Here is a 22,207-nt window from a genome sequence, read left to right on the forward strand (position 1 = left end):
GGCTGACTTCAGTGCGTGAGTGCCACAGTCCCACATATTTTAAGAGATGTCTCTAAATCCAAAGCATAATATTCGGCAGCATGTTGTAATATAGTATTAAAGTCAAGTATGGTAGAACAAGCTGATATGATGGATACGATGACAGGTAACTGTCGCCTTAGTTTACTGCAGCTCAGCACTTTCAGAACTGTGCTTTTTTTAAAAAAACAAAAGAACAATGGAGCTTGTCAGTCATTAACTCCCTGAAAGCAAAAAGGCATTGTTTGGGAATGCGGACTTTCAGGTAACAGGGGTAGGTGTGGAGAGTTTGTGTACTCAGACCGAACTCAGAGGAGTAGCCAGAGAGAGAGAGTGAGTGAGGGAGGGAGGGAGGGAGGGACCTTTAGTGATCAGAAGGAGGGAGTGGTTGTCAGGAGGGGTAGATACACACACAGATTTTGCCCAGGCAGACAGAAACATGGGTGGAGGCAGGGTGGGGTGCAGAAAAGACACAGGGAATGATTTAAAGACAGATTGAGGGAGTTCAAGACTGAACCATTGTGTTCTGTGATATAGAACAACAAGCTAATTTAGTTGCTTCCACAAACTCGCAGGCGAAAAACGTCTGTACAGGGAGCCATGCCTTCTCCGGTAGCTAGTATTCTTGGCTGGATTTTGTTTGGGCTCTGTTTTGGCATGTCAGCCTTGGCAGAAACAGATCCAGAGTTCTCTCAGTGCAGCCAAAGTTTCTACAAACAGAGGCCTCCCACGGGCTTCACAGGGGGTCAGCTGCTGCAGTTCTGTCACAGCCTGGGCGGCGGACAGTCCTTCGCGACCCTCTATAACTCTTCCTGTGACATCACTGTTTTTTCTGCTTTCTGTCTGAACAAAGGATGGGGTGACAGTGGAACTGTGGGAGAAAGTCAGGTTGGTAAACAGCTTGCATTATGATGATTTTAGTGTTATATATGTTGCCACTGATTACTTTTCAAATTGTTTTAGCAGGAGACATAATATTATTTATACATTGGTTTGCCAGTATGCATTATCTTAAGTCTCCTATCCATCTCAGAGAGCTCTCATTTAAATCCTTCTCTGAGTTCAGGAGGGTGGAGGCCCAAAAGAAGACAGGCTTGAAGCAGACACTGAAAGTGTACAGGTGCAGTATAGATATTTGTCATTTGTTGTTTCTTAGTCATCTTTTTACACTGAGATTATCTCAGTGAATTGTGTGTGAATGTGTCAGATGGGAATAAATTAAAATTACACTGTATATTGTTTTACATGTTAATCTCTGAAGCAGTTCTTATCATTGCTCTTATGCTAATGTGTAATAATTTCTTTAATTTTAGTGCTTGGTTAATAATGTTAGAGCTATTAGATAAAGCATTATAAAGTTTTAAGTGTGAATTAATGCTGGAATGTCATATCTATCAAAAATGGGGGGAAGCGTTAAAATATTAGATAAAATAACACTTTTTCGATCACAACTTGAAGTTTATGAAGTATTTCCATTAAAAAAGAAAAGACAAGAATACTTGCTGAAAATATAAGTGTGATGTGATATAAAATCCAAATCTTGCCACATTGGAGGTGTGCTTAAACAGAATATATCATCAGGCATGCTTCAAAACCAAACAGTCAAAAGCTAGGTTCTTTGCACTGTTCAGTGTGAATGCATCGCTAAATGTTAAAAAAAATGAATGCTGCTAAATATACAGTATATTGAATGAATATTTATTTTCAACAGCCTTGCCAGATGACGCAGTCTGTAGACACCCTAGCTCTCACATTGCCCGTTTTGTGACTTTTCAGTTCATATTGCAGCATTTACTTCAAAACTGTCATTACATTAAACCTTAAACCGGTTTGGTCAATGCTGAAATCTGACATTATGGCTGCAGCTTCCATTTAATTATCTCTGTCATTCTCTGCATTAATCTTCTCCAGACAGAAACAAAGGAAGAAGAGTCTCAAAATGAGGGCCCCCAGGATACCCCAGTTAAGCCCCCTGCACTTCTTTGGCGGGACAGAGGGGATTCCTCCTCCTACTCTGCCACACCCGCCAGTACTTGGGATGCTGTGATTTCCAATTTGGTCCAAAATAACGTCCTACCTCAGTGCCAGTCTGTAGGGGGTGATCTATATGTGCTGACTGGAACAGGGAGTGTGGATGAGTTAGCAAAGGGGTGCGAGGTGGGTTTGTTTTGGTCCGCTGTGTGTTGTGATGTCCCAAATGAGGATACTGGGTTCAGTCTGGGTGCAGTAAAGGAGGGAGATGAGGTGCTCAGAGTTTTAAGCGTGAAGGCGTTGGAGGAGGTGGTTGGAGTAGGAGACGTGTTTGCAGGTGGGTGTGGGAAGGCGGATGGAGGCGGAGAAGGTGAAAGCGACCCACTTGCTGTCTTTCAAGCCGCAGTGCAGCAGATTGTAGAGAAGCACATCACAGACGCCCAGCCACATTCTGACGAACTGCTACACAGCTCCATTTCTGAAGACGCCTCCGCTCAAAGCACAGATGCACAAGGCACTGAGACTGAAACGGAAGGGGAGACCATCGATGCGGAGCCGCGCCGTGCTGTCTCACTTAACACTGATGCAGAATCAAGTGACTTTGCCTCACAGGACATAGAGCAAGTACGGGACACAGAACAAACAGAACCCGAGGGAAACAGCACCGTTTTGTACCTTCTCTCCTCCTCTCTGTACCTTCTGTCTGTCCCCTTCCGCCCCCTTGTCTCCACCCTCGCTGAAATCCCCGGCCAGGTGTCTCATGTGATACAGGAGGACCTCACTGTCCTCTCGTCCCTACCCTGTGACACATTCTCACTCTTCCAGAACCTCGTCTCCGATGCGGCGTGGGGGGTGACGTCTGTTGGGGGACTGCTGGGTAAAGCAGGGGCCCTGTGTGCGTGCCAGCTGTACTCTTGCACTTCACCACTAGTGGGCACTCTAATAGACAGCTGTAAGGAGGGGATCGCAGGAGCGGGCACTCTGACTTGGGATGGTGTGGGCGTCTTTGGTGGGATTGTGGACGGGGCTTGGTCTGTGTCCAGGTTTATTGGGGGGAAAGCATGGGAGCAGAGTGAGGGGTATCTTTGCGGTGTTCTGTCAGAATTGGGGAGCCAGGTGCAAGGGGTGGGTGGCGGTTTGGGAAAGTTGGTCATGAAAGGAGGAAAGGGTGTGGGTAATGTGGTGAAAACAGCTGGGTGGGTGATAAAAGGTGTTGGGGATATGGCTGTGAACATGGTGAAGGGGGCATTTGGAAGTGAGTGACATTACTGGTGTAGTTTTACTGACTTGTTGGCCTGTTTTTGTGAACGTCTGAAAACTGTGATAACTGCTTTAATGGACTGCTTGCACAAAGTGATCTTTAGAAAAGTTCACAAACAGTGTAAAAATTGAGAAGCTGAAGAACTTTGATTAAAGTGATAGAACTGTTTGGACAGTCTGGACACTTGTAAACAACATTTGTAAATGAACAGAAAGAAACAACAACAGGTAAATCTTTAGACCAACAAAGCTGGATTGTGACTGGTGTAGGGTTGTGAATGACATGCAGGGTGTGTATGGGAATTTGATGGTCAGTCATGTGATATTTCTTTTGTCAAGAGGGAAGATGGGCAGCAAACCAATATCTTAATTTGATTGTTTCAGATGTGTGGTTTTTGCCTTTATTGATGTAAATAAATCCTTTTATGTGATACAGTTTGTTGGATTAAAGTTTGTAGCTGTTTCCTTTGGTCTGTGATATATCACTTGGAAATATTATGAGATCTCATTTTACACCACATGTGTGTCTATACTGTTATCTACTGGTTAATTGAATCTATCAAAACGGAAATTTAATATGAAAGTAAATAACTTGATTGATTAAAAACAGACATTTGAAAATGCTTTGAAAGCTCATATGGAGATCTGAAAAAAACTGCCTATTGAAAGGGGTTAGAAGTTCATTTATCACTCGATCCTTACTGTGGGGGAATACAACTTACTGATGTCAGTCACATTTTTGAATACAAAATGGAGATTTCTCCATTGTGAAGCCATTTCATAACTTATTATAAGTGCGCACACATGTTCTGCTCTTCTGGAGAAATGTCAGGAAGTGAACTAAAAATACACTGTAGGCTACAGGAATTTATTATGGGAAGTTGCATCCCGCACAATATTTACCATAAGTTTTTAGTTGTGGTAGTAGACAACATAAGATAGAAAAAAATGTCTCACTGTCTAAAACGTTTCTTCTAAAATTTCCGAATAAATAAATACATAAACAGCACGTAAAATGTCAACAAATTAACTACTGATATTCGTTGCTTTGACAACGGACCGGAAGTTGAGTAATACCTCGCGCAGGGAAGGCGGCGGGGCGCGCCAAATTTCAAAGAACTTCCTGGGGGAAAAGAACGCGAAATATAGCCGTGAAAAATATTTTGCTCCGCGGTTAGCTAACTATATAAGTATAACAATACAATATCAAGTCGAATAGTCAGTAAATATTACGCGTACGTTTATATGCGTGTATAGCAATAGGATTTGTTTAAATAAAAGGGTATGTTCTGTCTGTAAACAGTCGCAGAACAGTAGGAAAACTGCATTTGGGGCGGAGAGGTACGAATCGACAGCTGTACTACTTTATTGCCTTCTCTAGATAAGTGAACGCTAAGTGATTTTAGATGTCGTCTTTTATGCTTAAACAGCGCTAAAGATTTGGTATATCTGTCCTATCAAAGTATTCTTCCTTTGTTGACTGTTTCCGAGCTAAGTGACAATTGTTACAGTGTGCACTGAACTGTTGCCGTTGGCAATGTGCTGTATTGATTAACGTTACCTGTGACCTGTATTTCAACACGTAGTTTGCACTGTGTCAGTCGGTTTTGTAGCAAGTTATCGTATCACCTATCACATTGGACGTTAAGCTGTGAGTGACATATTGTATGTTGCTAGCTTTCAGGTGAATGTCTGGGTGCTAATGTAATTTTGCCATGCATTGTGTAATAATGTGACTAATGTCAACAAAGTAGTTTGCCTTTTATTCCAAACAATAAATTGCCGTAGATCTTACATGTAGTAAGAACATTACGCACGTTGTGCAGGTTGTGTAACACAGAGGTATCAGTCTGTGTTTTTCTGGAATATGTCTATGAATTCATGATTTTTACAGTTTTATTCTCTGTCTCTTTTTCAGAAAATGTGCAGTGTCAAAACGGGATTGTGAAGCTCGCATCTACCCCAGCTCTGTGTAATTAAAATATAATGCAAGAAATTTAGCATAACAAGTTTTCGTGTTAACATGCAGTTGTTGGGTACGATGAAGTGATACTTAATAGTGTAGCCTACTCTCAAGTATAATTTAGATGTAAAGTGTAGCTCAGTTTTAGTCTGTACAAGAAGATCTGTCAGTTTAATCTGCTGCAGTACAGAGTAAGCCCAGTGAAGTGCAGTAAAAGAGTGCAATACAGTACATCACTCTACCATAGTTCCTTTAGTGTAGTAGTGTGGACACACACGGTAGCATTCCTCTCCAGAAAGCTGCTTTAATCTGTCGGTCAGGTTAGGCGGGGTGTTGCCACCGCGATGCTGTCGAAAGCGCAGTCTTGCTTCCAGCTTCTGAGGATAGGCTGCTCCTCCTCGCCTAGCTCTGCGGTGTCTGAGTCGGCCAGAGACTTGTACACGTTCAGGCCGGCTCTGACCCGCTCCGTGTTCCGCCTGGGTCGGAAGCCGGAGCTCTGCGACGTGACGCTGCAGTCCGCCCTGATCTCCAGGGTCCACGCCGAGCTGCACACGGAGAGGGAGAAAGAGGGCGAGGTCGAGGAGGCCTGGAGGGTCTGCATTAAGGACTGCAGCAGCCACGGTAAAAGTTTTAAGTGTTTTGACCCTCAGTCTTCCTGCATTTGTGGTTTTTGTGCGCTGACCCGCCCCCTACGTCTGTATGTGTGTGAGACTGTCACTACGGGCATCTCTGGCACACTTGTAATGGTGTGTATGCTACAATGTGTCTCTCTGTTAGATTTCAGCTCCCCATCTCCTCTCTCTTCTAGGCACTTGGGTGAACGAACTCCGCCTTCAGCGAGGAGTCCAGTGGGAGCTGTCGGATGGGGACACACTCACGTTTGGAGTCCAGTCAGATTCTGGAAGCCCCGAGTTCTACTTCCTTTTCCAAAAGGTTCTGGTTCGACCCTCGGAGTTTGATGCCATTACGGTCCCTAAGGCTGCCTCTTTCTCCTCTGACCTGAAGAGCAGGATCAGAACCAATTTGGACCCCAAAACGGAGACAAATTTAGACCTCTCTACTTTGTCCATAAACAGGACAACTGTAATTTTGAACTCCATTGGAAGCATTAGTAAAATGAGTGGGAGTTGGTGGACCTTCCAGAGGACTGATAATAAAGTAGACCCAAATCCTAGCTCTTTAGCTCTGCCATCCTTAGTCTCCCCAGTAACACCACCCCCCTTTTGCTCCACCGCCACCATCTCTTCCTCAATGTCTGTACCACCTTCTTCTAAAAGCCGACGTAAATCTGCTCACACTGTCTTGCTTGAGGATGACAGCTGCGATGAAACGATCATGAATGGAGCGACGGGTGAAGGAAAGAGGCCGATTGCGATGAAGAGAAGGCGGCTCTGCAAGTCCGAATCGGAGGTTTTCCATCTGCCGTCTAAAGTGGAGCACCATGTGAACAATCGGCTACTTTTCAAGTCGGACATGCATCAAAATGGATGCTCTCATGGGTTGCAGTCCAAAGCAAAGCCGAATAATTTTTCTTCAGTTTCGGGCCAAAGAGGGGAGTTCAATTTGAGCCTTAAAACATATTCAAAAGTGACTATCTCACCTAAAGCCACTCGAGGGAGGAGGAGGGTCAACAGTTTCCCTGTTTGTTCCCCTCTAGTGGCGGGAAGGCAGAATTACACCCTTACTTCTCCATCCCTGACATTTTGTGAGGTAGACAGACAAGAAAGTGGGACACTTTTTGGAGCGCATGTCAGTAGTGGGTGAGTTTACCATTGTGTGTATCATGAAGTTAATATACAGCTTCTCTCTGTCCCAGTGTCTGAATTAAGTAATATCCTCTCTGACAACGAATGATGTAATCAATTCCACTGTGAGCAGCCTGTTTCTTTTCCCAGCAAACGTCGGGGAAGACCGAGGAAACAACCCCTGGGCCCCCAGCCAGCCCTCCGTTCTCCGTTCATTTCCTCCTCCTCCTCTCGTCTGGAGGGAGAACGGGTGAGGGGAGACGAAACCTGCGCCTCTGGCCGCTGCCGCACGCCCCAGCAAGACACGGTGCAGTGGATCCAGTGCGACGACTGCGATGCGTGGTACCACATCGACTGCATTGAATGCGACCCGCAGAGTCGCATGCTGGACACCAGTGCGGACTTTCACTGCGGGTGCTGCTGAGAGACTGAGGAGAGGATTCCGATGGGAGACCAGTGTCACAGCTGCCACTTATGCAGAATGAAAGTTCTTTTTTAATGCTTGCTATGCAGTGGACTGACTAAGGTTCACATTAATTTAAATGATTGTCAGCATTGTTTATTATAAATCATACCAATCATTAAGAAGGACATTGCAGGATGTAGGGTGCGCTCTGTATTGTGATATTGCCTGGTGTTGAGTGACGCAGTAATTTTGGTATAACTTCACTATAACACACAGTACATAGTACACAGCACTTTGTACATATATGTCAGGATCCTATGGGAAGACAGATCAGGTGATTTAAAGAATGACTAGCTATGAGTGCTGCTGATCTTTAAACCTTTCTACCACATGTAATCCTTCTGGAGCCATTTGGTTATGAATTTTAGCTATATCAGCTGAATTGCTCTTCATTTCTTCAAATCTCTGCAGCATTAAGCTTTTTCATAGGGGAAAAAAATCTAAATTGTCAAGCACTGTCTATTTGCACAAAGTATATAAACAGATACAAATATGTGTGATTCTCAGTCACTTTGTTTCAAATCTGGAAGCTGAGCACTTGTATGGATTATTGTTAATTATTATTGGTGAGGATCTTTTTCATTTTAAATGTCAAGTTGTCAACCATGCAGAGAATTTAACATCTTTACAACCAACTCATCTCTGAACTCTATAGAAATATGACCCACACACTGCCAGTATCATCCTATTACATAATGTTACTGTCTTAGCAGACACCCTAATTCAAGCACTTGGACAGAACCTCCAATCATCAATATTTTCTAAATTGCCTGGGATTTAACTTTATGGAAGTTATTAGATCAGAGCACATTACCTACAATACCACACTTCAGGACACAAAGATCTGCATTTTTTCAGATAGGGAATGTATACTGGCCCAACAGTATGTAGGTAACAGTGCAAACTCATACCCAGGTCAGACCTGATCTTGAGATTTGCTGTCATGGATGAGCTATAGGGATTATTATACCTATATTTACACAGAAGAGTAATTTCTGATTTAAAAACTACGAAATTTGATGGAGGCATGTAAAGGAGCACCTTAATGCCGGCGAAACGTCATAATTCAGCGGGGTCCTCGCTGAGCTCCGTGAACATGTGCGCCCGGCGTTGCATCAGATTGCGTGGCCTTACGTCAAATCGCATTGCTTAGCGGCAAGTGGGAGCGATTCATGTGGGGTTTTGGGGTTTGCTAATTTTGATAGCTAACCTGACGTCTCTTAAATTTACGTTTGAAGGGTGAGTTTCATCTACGTGATTTCGGATTTGAACTGCTTCATTCCAAGTCAACGAAACTGGTTTAGAAGTAGATTTGTTGCAAATCGCAACAAACTGACAAGCGACTTGAACTTGGTCCATTGTTGCTGTAGTTAGCTTTTCCCCTCGCTCACTCGCACATTGGCAAGGTTAGTTAGGATAATATTAGTTAACTATCAAACGCGCTAAAAGCTAGTTAGCAAGTTCTGTTGGCAGCTTAGGATATCGTCTGACTGACTAGTTACATAATATTGTCCATTATATCGACTTGCTAACTTGGTATTCATTCATTTTGCGAGGAGCAGAGTTAGCAAGATAGCTATCTAGCTAACGCTAGTTAGCCTTTATCGAATAGCTAAGTTTTGTTGCACGTTGACATGCTGTTTTCCTAACCATGTTATGCTCAGCTGTACTCAGTAATATAGGCTACGCGATGCAGCTTGCTAGCTAAGCTATGATATCTAGTCAACCAGCTAACTGTTTGGTCAGTCACTGTATTCAGTATAAAATGTAGCATACCATGAAGTCGTCCATGTCCATAAAGCCACCTGTCGAGAAGGCTCTGCGGTTTCATTTTTGGTTAATCCGTCATCCACTTTCTGGTTGGTGCACCAGTTCAGTCAGTCAGGATAGGAACTATGCAGACAATTAGACTGCCACCAACAGAGTAATCATACCACCACAGGCCTGGGAATCCAACTCGCTGGACTGCGCAGACTGACGAAAACAGATGAAACACATTGTCTTTGCAGTAAAATAGTGCTTTGGTGGAATGCATCAATATTATTATTGTTATTATTATTAATGTATTGGGCCTTACATGTTAAGTTTTATCCTGGCATGCAGCCAGATACCTAGCAAATCAGGTTACTTGCAGTGGCTAGGGATATCAGCTGCAGCACAGCACTGCTCTACCACTGGACTAACGTCTCTGCTCTCGTGTTGTCCTTCTCACGTCTCTCACTCAGAGATGGCCACACTCTATGTCTCCCCCCACCCTGATGACTTCAGGAGCCTCCTGGCCCTGATCGCTGCCGAATATTGCCCTTCCCATCCGCGTGTTATTACAGAGGACCCACCAGCACATCTCGCCAAATCCCGCCCTGCCTTGGTCTTGGCTAGCGGCAACACAGTCCTGACAGGGGCCAATGCGGTGGGCTGGTTCCTCTCCTCTGAGGCAAAGAGGAAAGGTAAAGATGTGAAGCAGGAGAGCCAGGTGTGGCAATGGCTGAGCTTTGCAGAGAACGAGCTGATTCCCATCTCCTGCGCTGTGGTATTTCCCCTGATGGGAGTCAAGGGAGTGGACAAACAGGTGTGTTGGCCTCTGCTTACTTTCTGTTTTTCGCTTACCCTCAGGGAATTTTGAGAGTCGCGCCTGCGGCTGAATTTTGTCCCTGTTTTAACTGTCAGTGTGGTGCTGTGCCAATATTTACTGTATGTGTTTGTGTGTGTGTGTGTGTCTGTGGGTAGGGGACTGTCTCCTTTCCCCCCTATTTCTGTTCATCAGAATGTCTTGTGTGAGTGAGTGCATACTTTTCATTGACATTGTAATGGAGAATTAGTTTACATCGGCCTTACATTTTTGCACTGCACCTGCTCCTTGCTGGTGCAAAACTGACAATCCAGTGGGACTCACATTTATGTACAGTGTACAGGTGCTGTGGATATTACGCCCTGCAGTGAAATAAGGAGAATTTTGCATTCTCTCTCTTTGTCAGACCAGTATCTCTCAGTGATAAGTTTTCCCCTTCCTCTCCCTTGTGTTGAAAGCTCCAGCAGAGTTCCCGGGCAGAACTGAAGCGAGTCCTAGGCATTCTGGATCAGACCCTGCAGCCCAGAACTTTCCTGGTGGGGGAGAGCCTCTCCTTGGCTGACATTGCAGTGGCCATGGCCGTGCTGCTGCCCTTTAAATATGTGAGTCCTCTGCCTCCATCATCTTATGATCCGCCCTGCCTCTTTTAGCGTGTCTGTTTCCTCATTCTCCATTTGATATCTGGAGACGCGTGAAAGAGTGTTGTGCTTTTGTTCTCAGTAGATTTTAATACAATTTAAAAGGTAAATAGTTTGAGATTGAAGAGGAGACCTTGCTGCCAGAGTGCGGAACATTGGTAATTGTATTTATCCCATATAGATTCAATTCTGGCTTTTTTCATTACTTACTTACTTGCAGTGCAAAGACCGGTCTTTATGTAAAACATCTGCCACCAGTGAAATGACTGATTCCAGTGATACTGTGTTTTTCGTCTTTATATTGATTTTTGAAATATTTTGCTGGTTTAATGGACAGTAGTGACTGATGGCATTGTTCCAGGCAATGCTGATTATTTGTGCAGTCCTTTTTACATCTTTAGTTTTAATTTCTAGTCAGTTTGCTTTTATGTATAAGTATAAAAAAGTTATTATAATGTGATATTAGCACAGCACACCTTGTGGAATTACTCTGAATCTAATTCAGCATTTCAGTGTTGAATTACTGAAATGTATAATGCATTGTGTTTACAGTTTTAACCCTCTTTCCTCTTTGCTGTGTTTCATACTGTAGGCCTTGGAGCCCTCTGACAGAAAGTCGATAATCAACGTAACCAGGTGGTTCCTTACATGCATTAACCAGCCCCAGTTTGTGAAGGTTCTTGGCAAAATCGCACTCTGTGAGAAAATGGTTCCAGTTTCACCTCCAACAAGCTCTGCCCCCAAAGCTGCTGCTGCCAACAATACCGCTGCCAGCGGTAAGGATCTGTCTGCTGCTGCCCGGCTGGGCTGTCTGTGTGTGTGTTAGTCTCTGTCTTTGTCTGTAGTGTGTGTGTGTGTGTGTGTGTGTTCATGTGATGGGTGTGTGGGATTTTGAAGGAAATATGTTGAGAGATTATAACAGGTAGAGAGTAAGCTGCCATGCCTTTAATTTGAACATAAGCCTGTTTATTGATTGCGTTTTTATTTATTCATCTATTATTGTGTAATTCATATTTACTTGAAGCAATGTGTATATCAGTACTGGTTATCCAAAAATGTGAAAAGTGATGTGCACGTGTCTGTGTGCTCTGTGTTTCTGTCACTGGTGTTTCTCAGGCCAGCCAAAAACAGAAGCCCAGCTGAAGAAGGAAGCAAAGAAGAGAGAGAAGATGGAGAAGTTCCAACAGAAGAAGGAGATGGAGGAGAAGAAGAAACAGCAGCCTCAAACAGAGGTAGGAAGCCCAAGTGGGCCTGCATTCTGCATGCTAACCGTGAGAGTGAGTGGTGGATGGAGGAAGAACGTTTAATCCCAATGTACGTTTGCCGGATATAAACAGACAAAGAGCACGGTGCTAAGAGTGTACAGACAGGTGTAAAATTCTACCTGAGAAGTACTTTTAAATTTACCTCAAAAACCGAATGACAAAACTCATGCTGCAGAGGTTTTTGCACAATGTATTCAAAATATTACCATACGCAGTCTGAAAAGTTTCAGGTGCCACCATTAATGATTAAATATCAGAACTGGAAAAAGGAAAAAACACACCCCTGTGCATCAGGAAGTCTGATTTATTCAAAGCATCGGTGAGAATCTTTGAAGTAGAGTAGTTGATATGCAGGCTGACATCCCTGTGTTGTCTTGCTTTTTCCTTTTGTAGAAGAAGAGCAAACCAGAGAAGAAGGAGTTGGGAGTCATTGCATACAACATTCCCACCCCTGCTGGGGAGAAAAAGGGTGATTGTCTGCCTCTGGCTGTCTGTCTTTCCAAGGCTGTGCTCTCCCTACCCACTCTTCATTTCTGCTTGTTAGAGAACCACCTTCTGAGCTTTTGAAAAGGCGAACAGCGCCTTGCCTTGATGTTTGAAGATGTTTGCACTTAGTTCAGTCCTCTTATTTGAAAAGCCCCTTTCCTTTTCAGTGTTGCATATGTATGGAAATGTGTTGACATATGCCTATAAGTGTACGTGCAGAAGGATATGTGTGCATGTAAGCATGTTGGTGCTTGTGTGTAGTTGCATGTTCAACGTGCAGGTGTGTGAAAGTACATGTATGCGTGTCTGTAAACAAGCGCAAGAGTTCATACATACGCGCACGTGTAAGTTTGTGTGTGCGTGATTTAATGCTGTGTTAACACTCTTTTTCCCTCTCGTCTAGATGTGGTGAGCCCTCTGCCAGATTCCTACAGTCCCCAGTATGTGGAGGCTGCTTGGTACCCCTGGTGGGAAAAGCAGGGCTTCTTTAAGCCTGAGTATGGGGTAAGAGACGTACCTGGGATTTCATGGTTGAAATGAACACAATCACAGATTGATGCATGAATGCCCTCTATATGCATGAATGCACCCCAGTTGAAGGGAGAGGCTGTGTCTGTCTTTATGCTTGGTGACTGTAGAAATTGCCTCTTATGTTTGGCTCTGTGTATTCCAGCGCAAAAGTCTCAGGGAGCCAAACCCCCGTGGAATCTTCATGATGTGTATCCCTCCGCCAAATGTGACCGGATCTCTTCACCTGGGTCATGCCCTTACCAATGCCATTCAGGACTGCCTGACCCGATGGTACCACTCCTCCCTCCATCTTTCATCAGTTATTTGACTTTTTGTCTGCATGTAACAGTGTAAATCATTATGAATCTTGACGTACAGTGTAACCATGGCATCATAGATCGGCAACATCATGGCAACATCACTATCACATTGTAAACAGTGTTGTGGTGACAGTTTGTGTTAGGGTGAGAGTATACACAACTTAAAAAAAAATCATACAACTTACAAAAGTAACAGCTATGCCATTGTTGTGTTTTACTATATTCTTCTGTCAATGTTTCACTCAATCCTCCATATCTAGCTATACAGGCTTTGTTGGCACAATACTGAGGAAAAACAATAATGATGGCATTAAGGCATTCCATGACTTTATTACGACTTTGTAATATTGTGATGGTGCTATTGGTGTCATGATTAGATTGTCAGAGTTGCGTTACCATGCCAGTGTGGGCTGCCACAGTCCTTGCAGTGATGTCATCAGTGCCGCTGCGGTCTCGCCTTGATGATGCGTGTCTCTGTGCGACCCAGGCACAGGATGAGGGGCGAGACCACCCTGTGGAACCCGGGCTGCGACCATGCGGGCATCGCCACCCAGGTGGTGGTGGAGAAGAAGCTGATGAGGGAGAGGGGCCTGAGCCGCCATGACCTGGGCAGGGAGGGCTTCATCCAGGAGGTGTGGAAGTGGAAGAACGAGTGAGTACCAGGGGAGGAGGACGGAGAGAGAGGGAGGCGTGGAGAAAAATCAGAACAATGTAGTCACATCCTCTTTTTCCTCCGCTCCGCAGAAAGGGAGATCGAATCTATCACCAGCTGAAGAAGCTGGGCTCCTCTCTGGACTGGGATAGGGCCTGTTTCACCATGGACCCTGTGAGTGTTCCTTCCTGATTTAAAACTGTGTATACATATGTATATGTGCAAATCTATACACACTACAACATCTGAACTGCAATATATGAGTGTTTCACCATGGACCTTGTGAGTGTTAATACTGTAATGGTATATCCCAGGAGCCTTCCCACTGTGTGACTAATGTATCCCTGTATCTCTTTTTCTGTGGTCAGAAACTGTCCTATGCGGTGCAAGAGGCCTTTATCAGAATGCATGACGATGGAGTGATCTATCGGAGCAAGAGACTTGTCAACTGGTCCTGTACGCTCAACTCTGCTATCTCGGACATAGAGGTGAGCCACACAGAGACTCACAGAGCTCAAGTATGATGCCGTTCAGGCAGAGGTCAACAGCAGGGTACAGTCTGATGTGTGCTGAAGTCCAAACCTGAAGGCCGGGGGATGTGGGATGTACAGTCATCTGGACTGCAGTAAATCTGTACCAGTGCTGTTGAGCTGCATGCTTAACAGTTACGTTTTGAACTGTGAACTGCAGGTGGATAAGAAGGAGCTGACTGGCAGAACTCTGCTCCCAGTCCCTGGATACAAGGAGAAAGTGGAGTTTGGGGTTCTGGTCTCGTTTGCGTACAAGATTGAGGGATCAGGTGAGAGGAATGAAAATGGGAGTCTCTGTCCTCTCTGAAAACGGGAGGCAGGTTTAGCAGTCTGTTTTGAGTTACAAACATGAGACACATTTCTTTCTTTGTGCAAATGGTGACACGTCCATAGATTGTCTGTATGGGGGCAGCAGTGTGGCGTAGTGGTGAGGAGCAAGGCTCACAACTACAAGGTTGCAAGTTCGATTCCCCACTGGGGCACTGCTGCTGTACCCTTGGGCAAGTGACTTGGGACCAGAATGGCCTCAGTTAATATCCAGCTGTATAAATGGATAACAATAACGCAATTAATGACAATAATGTAATGTAACATAAGCTGTGCTAAGCCTCCCTCTCTTCCTTTTTCTGTCTGTCTCAGATGAGGAGGTGATTGTGGCCACCACTCGTATTGAGACCATGCTGGGTGATACGGCTGTCGCTGTCCACCCCTCCGACCCCAGATACCAGGTCTTTGGATCCCTTCTTTCATCTCTTTCTTTGTGTTTCCATGTATACGATGCAGTGAACCACCTAGTCATCATGTTTTACCCTGCTGTTTACCTCCCTCCATATCCTAGCACCTGAAAGGGAAGGCAGCCATCCATCCATTCTGTGACCGAAAGCTGCCCGTTGTCTTCGACGAGTTTGTGGACATGAACTTTGGAACAGGTAAAAACGGAGAGAGGAGCAGTTGGTGTACTTCCACGCTGGTCCGTGTGCTTGTACTGTATTAACCCCTCCCACCAAACCCGCTCTCCCTCTCGATCAGGCGCTGTGAAGATCACTCCTGCCCATGACCACAACGATTATGAAGTGGGAGAGAGGCACAAGCTGGATTTCATCAATATCCTGGATGAAAACGGCTACCTCATCAACGTACCGCCTCCATTCCTGGTACAGCCTCCCTGTCCCGTCCTGTGTCAGCCCCCCGAAGTGTAGTTCTTCCAGACTAGATTGTATTGGGCAATTCTCTCTGGACTCTGTGGATGCGTCTTATAAATAACATGCTTTATTAAAATCTGGAACGTGTTCCCTGTCTCTGCTTCTCAGGGAATGAAGAGGTTTGACGCGAGGAAGGCAGTGCTGCAGGCCCTGAAGGATAGAGGACAGTTTAAGGAGGTCAAGGACAACCCCATGGTGGTGCCTGTGTGCAGGTGAGTCCAGCACCTCTGGCTCCGAGATGCCAAGTGCTGTGAATTTGCTGCCCTATTCCTAGTAAACAATCATTACATTGCATTACTTTCATTTACCAGATGCTCTTCTCCAGATTGACTTCCAGCACGATAGAACATAAGTGTATACATTTAAGGTGAATGAGCAACAGTGTCAGACCATGCTAACAGCTCCATGGACCATGGAGTGTTGGAGGGTCTCCCACTAATCCGAGTTTAAGGCCTTTGTAGGACCAATTCCAGAGCCAGTCAGATGGATTGTTTTGGTTTCTGTAGCCAGTAATTAAAATGTATATTGCCAGTGCTCATTTAGTGGCATAAATTCAAAGTTTTTACAGTCCTCCTGTATGTTTCTGCAAGGGAATATTGAGGTTAATCTAATGGTTGCAGGGCCACACCGTATTAAAATGCATTACTTCATTGTCAGGAGAGGTTCAAGTGTAATGAAAGAAGCTGAAGGTGTCAGATTTTGCAGATTTGATTCTGTGCTTTTATGTTTAACCAGACTGCACCTCACAGAATCTGAGTCTATTTTAAAAACGTGTTTACAGTGACAGATTAAATTAACCAGTGAAAATTTGAAAGCATGAATAACATCTCAGTTTGAAAAAAAAAAAAAGAAGGTGTTGACAGATGCTATAATTTTCTTCTCTCAAAGCTTGGCATCTTTGCCATTAGATTATTCTATATATACCACCTAATGATATAGCACTGTATAATGCATGGTGTTATAGTACCGAACTGTGGCACAGTGCTGTCTAGTGACGTCTGTCTCGGTGGCCTGGTGGCCTCTCTCTCAGCCGCTCTAAGGACATCGTGGAACCCCTGCTGAAGCCGCAGTGGTACGTCGACTGCAGAGACATGGGCAAGCAGGCGGCTGACGTGGTCAGGGAGGGCAGGCTCAAGATCATCCCCGACCACCACCTCAAGACCTGGTTCAACTGGATGGACAACATCAGGTGCGGCTCGGCTTGCGTTCGCCCGTCTCCCTCTCCTCTGTCCTGTCCGAGCGGGACCGGCCTGTTCACCTTTCCCTCTGTCCCCCCAGGGACTGGTGCATCTCTCGCCAGCTGTGGTGGGGTCACAGGATTCCAGCGTATTTCGTCACTGTTGATGACCCCTCTGTCAAACCTGGAGAGGTAGGGATAACATCCCTAACAGTATTGGGTGTATATATATAATACGCTGTATTAACACCTTCAGGGTGTGAGCAGTTTATATACTGAATTACCCCGCTCACGGAGCGTCAGGGATAATTTATTGTACAGTTGGAGGACTGTTTATAGCCGCACCAGGTGTACGTACTATTTAGTGCTGACCCTCTGTGTCTGTCAGGACATGGATGGCCACTACTGGGTCAGTGGGAGGACAGAGGAGGAGGCCAGAGAGAAGGCAGCCAAGCGCTTCGGTGTCCCCGCAGAGAAGATCTCCCTGAGACAGGGTGAGCAGCAGTGCGCTCATATCTCCGCCCTCGCTGAGCCGCAGCTAATCTCTCATCTGACGCCTGCCTAAAAAGCGCTATTATTAGTCCTGTTATTAGCATACCCTTATTATGGTGTCATGCTCGCTTTAAGTTTTGCCTTTACCTCCTGCTGGATGTTGTACCCAGTTGTGTAAGTGTGTGTGTTCGTGTGCCTCTGCAGATGAGGATGTGCTGGACACCTGGTTCTCCTCTGGAATCTTCCCCTTCTCTATTTTTGGCTGGCCCAATGAGGTATGCTTCCGAGCGCAGTTTTACCAGGACACCGGAGCATGTGCGCTTTCTTTAACATCACCGATGAGATTGAAGTGTTTCTGTCATTTCTTTCATATTGGCCTTTGCTGCTGTGCTTGAATAGAAATGGCTGATGTCTATGATCTTGCAGTGGGACAGCCATGTGGAGTAGTGGTAAGGAGCAGGGCTCATAACTAAAAGGTTGCTGGTCCAATTCCCTGCTGGGGTACTGCCGTTTTACCCTTGAACCCACAATTGCATCAGTAAATATCCAGCTGTATAAATGGATAAAATTGTAACCTACTGCATGTAAGTTGCTCTGGATAAGAGTGTCCGTTAAATGACTATAATGTTATTAGTAATGTGATGTAGACTATAGGTATCCATATGTAGATATGTCACAATGATATGAATGGCTTTGACAAATGCTCTGAGCTTGCTGGGTGTTCTCCCTGTGCCAGACGGAGGACCTGAATGTGTTCTACCCCGGAACCCTGCTGGAGACGGGGCACGACATCCTGTTCTTCTGGGTCGCCCGGATGGTGATGATGGGGCTCAAACTGACTGGGAAGCTGCCCTTCAAAGAGGTGAGGGAGGATATTGCTGCTGGTAATTTTGAGGTCGTGGTCAGAACACCAGAGTGTTGTGGTTTCTAATCCCAGGCAGGTCTAGCTGTTGCACATTGGAGCAAGGTTCCCAACTTGGATTACACCTGTGGAAAAATGTCTGATGGAACCAGAGATACAGGGCATTGATTATATCTGATGTATCAGGATGTCAGTCCAACTGGTGTAAATGTAGAGAATAGACTGTAGGTTACAATTAAACAGCCATCATGAGGCATTACATCATTAAGTAATGGCACAGAAATCAGGCCTGAATGTAGTGCAGATTTTCCTCTGAGCATTGTGGCATTACTAAGATGAGGTGTCTGTGTGTTTGTGCGTGTTCAGTGCAGTACGCGGCACGCTCAGGCTGCGCTAACGTGAGTGTGTCCGGTCTCAGGTGTACCTGCACGCTGTGGTGCGCGACGCTCACGGGAGGAAGATGAGCAAGTCCCTGGGCAACGTCATCGATCCGCTGGACGTCATTACCGGGATCTCCCTGGAGGTGCTGAGCACACCTGCACACATACCGCCCGCTCCTGCTGTTCTGTCTGTTTGTCCAGCAAAACCTTCTCTTAGAGGTGGCGGTGATATGTCGGTCTTTACCCACTGTGTGTCTTTACCCTTGTGTGTGTCTGTGTGTGTGTTCAGGGTCTGCATGCACAGCTGACGGACAGCAATTTGGACCCAGTGGAGATTGAGAAGGCCAAGCAGGGACAGGTACACATCTGAGGCTCCTCTCTGATACTACATGTAACATGGTTAAAACGGCAGTGACACCCGTCCTGTTCTCAAGGGTGCGTGTAACACGTGGTCTTTGTGCTGCAGAAATCAGATTACCCCAGTGGGATCCCTGAATGTGGCACAGACGCTCTCAGGTTTGCCCTGTGCGCCTACACCAGTCAAGGTACGGTAATACACAGCTTTCTGTCTCTCCTTCCTTCTCTCCATCTGTTTATACGTCTGCCTGTCTCTATCTCTTGTGTCCGTCATTGTTTTCTTCTGTGTATGTGCACCAGTTGATGTAATGAGTTTTTCTTTTCCATCTCGCCCTACATCCACTTCATACAGCACAGTATAATCCAGACGCTCCGTTTCTTCCTTCTGCCTGTGATGCTTTTATTCAAGCCGTTGCCATACCAACCTGCCATCACTCCATCTCTGCCCCCGCTGTTCAGGGAGGGACATTAACCTGGATGTGAACCGGATCCTGGGCTACAGGCACTTCTGCAACAAGCTGTGGAACGCAGTGAAATTCGCCATGAAGGCACTGGGGGAGACGTTTGTGCCAGCAGAAAAGGCACAGGTGTGATGTCACAAGGGTGGGGGGACATGTGTGTTTTCTCTGCGCTTGGTGGTGTCCAGTCATTCTTAGACTGTGGTGTCGTAATGAATCACTGTGGTAATCACTTTCACCTAACACCTGCAGTGTTCAGCCTCTGTTCGTACGGTCAGATGCATGTGGTGTGTTTTAACCATCTGTTTTTTTTCCCCCCTCAGCTGTCAGGTGATGAGAGCGTCTCCGACAGGTGGATTCTGTCCAGGCTGTGCGCTGCGGTCGGTCTGTGCGGCTCCGGGTTCGAGGCCTACGACTTCCCCGCCATCACCACCTCCATCTACAACTTCTGGCTGTACGAGCTGTGTGACGTTTACCTGGTAAGCCTCCACTGATTGCAACCCCCCCCCCCCCAAAGGATTATAGGCAGCAGGATCAAGTGGGCTTTCCTTTTCCCTCTGGTGCTGTGTATGAGTAGCCACTGTAATCAGTCAGCATGGGTGATTCTATTCCACAAGGTTTGAGTCAGAGTGAGAGTACTGTTAAATCTCTCTCACTCTCACTCTCACTCTCTCTCTTTTTCTTTCTTCCTTTCCCCCTCTGTCTCCCCCTCTTTCTCTCCCCCTCCCAGGAGAGCGTGAAGCCCGTGCTCAGCAAACCGGACGCGGACCAGGAGACACGGAAGCAGGCAGCTGTCTGCAGACAGACGCTCTACACCTGTCTGGAGGTGGGGCTCCGCCTCCTGTCTCCCATCATGCCCTTCGTCACAGAGGAGCTCTTCCAGCGCCTGCCGCGCCGACACGCACAGAGCAACCCGCCCAGCATCTGCGTCACGCCGTACCCTGAGGCCACCGAGGTGAGCGGGGGGGGGGCGGGGGGCGGAGCGGTCCGGCAGATCCATCCTTTCACCGCGTCTCGCTCTTGCATTGCACTTTGCATTGCAGATGACTGCTCCGCTGCGCTGCAGTGTGTTGTGTAATGAGGCACGGAGCAAAAGTTCACTGTTATTTTAAGTTCTGCCGGTAGGGTTTTTACTGGATTGTAGAACTCGAGAGTTTTCTGTTCCTCTGTCTCCGAGTTGCGCTGGGGTTGTAGCACCGGGTCTGAGTCAGTGTCTCCTTTCAGTTTTGCTGGCACAGTGAGGAGGTGGACCGGGAGATGGAGTTTGTGATGACTGTGGTCAGGACCATCCGCTCTCTGAGGGCTGACTACAACCTGACCAAGACCCGTGCCGACTGTGAGTCTTCCTACAAAGCAACACAATACAGCCATATAATACTGCACACACAACCTAACCAAGACTTGAGCTGACTGAGTCTACCTACACAATCCAGCTACACAATTCTGTAACACATCCCGACCAAGACCCACACCAACTGGGAGTCTGTCTACACAACTACGCAACACTATACCACAAATTGACCAAGACCTGCACTAGTTGTGTTTACTTGCATAGCTATACTACCAGACACTACTAGCTACAAAACACCAGACCACAATCTGACCAGAACACATGCCCTCTTCAAATATACTTACATATATCTATACAACACAGTAAGCCTATATTTAAAGTAAATATTTATATATAAGTATATATGTATTTGCATATAATATATATAATCAGTTTCACGCATGTAAATACACTTAGTTACTCATAAACGTGTGTAACACCGTGTCTAAAAACAGTGCAGTTTCACTGAAATTCCAGCTGGCTGTGCACCTGTGCACACAATGACAGGTAGCTCCGCTGAAAGGAACAGCTGTGTGTCTCTGTGGGCAGCCCGCGGCAGCTCTGCACCCCTGACAGCTCTGTCCCCCCGCAGGCTACCTGCAGTGCATCGACGGTGACACCGTGGCCCTGGTGGAGAAGTACCGGCTGCAGATCCAGACCCTGTCGTACTCCCAGTCCCTCCGCCCTGTCAGCAGCGCTGGGGGCGACGGCGGGGCCGTCCCCGAGGGCTGCGCCGTCGCCATCGCCTCTGACAGGTGCACCGTCCACCTGCTGCTCAAGGTGAGGACGGCCAGGGCACGGCGCCCGCCGGGGAGGGGGAGAGGGGGCAGCTCCTCCGCTCAGCGCTGTCACAGCGTGTTTGCCTCTCTCCACCAGAGATGCCCTTCAGGGGAATGTCCTTTTCATGTTTGCTTGTAAGAAGGCTTCCCGCCCTGATTGGCTGTGCCTCCATCTCACATCTCACACCTCTCTCTCTCTCTCTCTCTCTTTCGCCTCAGGGTCTGATCGACACAGAGAAAGAGGTGGCCAAGCTGACCTCGAAGCAGGGTGAGCTGGAGCGGCAGATGGAGAAGCTGAAGGAGAAGATGGCGAAGAGCGACTACAAGGAGAAAGTGCCGGCCAAAGTGCAGGAGCTGGACGCCGAGAAGGTAAAGGAGGGGCATAGGCTTTGCGTTTTTCCTTTTTAACACTGTCGGTGTTTGTTGGTCATACCTCAAATTCTCCTCCTTAATTTTCTGATTGCAATTCTCTCTTCCCCACAGCTGCGGCAAAGCCAGATAGAGCTACAGAAAGTGAAGGAAGCCATAGACAACTTCAAGAAAATGATGTAATCTTTTCCTTTAACCCCACACTGTCCCTGTTCCCTAGGAATGTCTTGTCTTCTTTTCACCCTGCTTTATTGGTCCTATGCTTAAGTATGAAAAGTCACATTCTTAACTGTTTAATTGTGGGAAAACAATAAAATCTTAATATTTCTCTGTACGTGCTTATCTTAATTTCCCCTTTTTCTTATGTAGAAGCAGATATTGTGTTGTTGTCGTCACTGAGCTAATGTC

General features: G+C 46.2%; 3 protein-coding genes across 3 annotated transcripts; all 3 read left to right on the top strand.

The window, feature by feature from the left end:
• Window positions 1–446: 446 nt before the first annotated feature.
• Window positions 447–3,599, top strand: LOC118784141 (endonuclease domain-containing 1 protein). The gene is made up of 3 exons (XM_036538185.1): window positions 447–906; window positions 1,085–1,138; window positions 1,930–3,599. The coding sequence occupies exons 1-3, from the start codon at window positions 619–621 to the stop codon at window positions 3,250–3,252; spliced, it is 1,665 nt and encodes a 554-aa protein (XP_036394078.1). The 5' UTR covers window positions 447–618; the 3' UTR covers window positions 3,253–3,599.
• A 1,957-nt stretch (window positions 3,600–5,556) lies between these two features.
• Window positions 5,557–7,381, top strand: LOC118784424 (transcription factor 19-like). The gene is made up of 3 exons (XM_036538659.1): window positions 5,557–5,833; window positions 6,021–6,972; window positions 7,108–7,381. The coding sequence occupies exons 1-3, from the start codon at window positions 5,557–5,559 to the stop codon at window positions 7,379–7,381; spliced, it is 1,503 nt and encodes a 500-aa protein (XP_036394552.1).
• A 1,175-nt stretch (window positions 7,382–8,556) lies between these two features.
• On the top strand, window positions 8,557–22,093 carry vars1 (valyl-tRNA synthetase 1). Its single transcript, XM_036538121.1, has 31 exons — window positions 8,557–8,662; window positions 9,649–9,992; window positions 10,451–10,594; window positions 11,223–11,406; window positions 11,747–11,862; window positions 12,289–12,364; window positions 12,785–12,885; window positions 13,055–13,182; window positions 13,699–13,863; window positions 13,956–14,037; window positions 14,232–14,351; window positions 14,554–14,662; window positions 15,033–15,121; window positions 15,232–15,322; window positions 15,423–15,547; window positions 15,704–15,807; window positions 16,626–16,784; window positions 16,874–16,964; window positions 17,161–17,266; window positions 17,469–17,539; window positions 18,001–18,126; window positions 18,545–18,649; window positions 18,796–18,864; window positions 18,973–19,051; window positions 19,323–19,450; window positions 19,645–19,800; window positions 20,052–20,276; window positions 20,546–20,657; window positions 21,244–21,431; window positions 21,650–21,799; window positions 21,914–22,093. Exons 2-31 carry the CDS (start codon window positions 9,651–9,653, stop codon window positions 21,980–21,982), a joined length of 3,810 nt encoding a protein of 1,269 aa, XP_036394014.1. The 5' UTR covers window positions 8,557–8,662; window positions 9,649–9,650; the 3' UTR covers window positions 21,983–22,093.
• The last annotated feature ends 114 nt before the right edge of the window (window positions 22,094–22,207 follow it).

This window comes from Megalops cyprinoides, chromosome 10 (assembly GCF_013368585.1).
Source record: "Megalops cyprinoides isolate fMegCyp1 chromosome 10, fMegCyp1.pri, whole genome shotgun sequence".
In the NCBI taxonomy this organism is placed as follows: Eukaryota; Metazoa; Chordata; class Actinopteri; order Elopiformes; family Megalopidae; genus Megalops; species Megalops cyprinoides.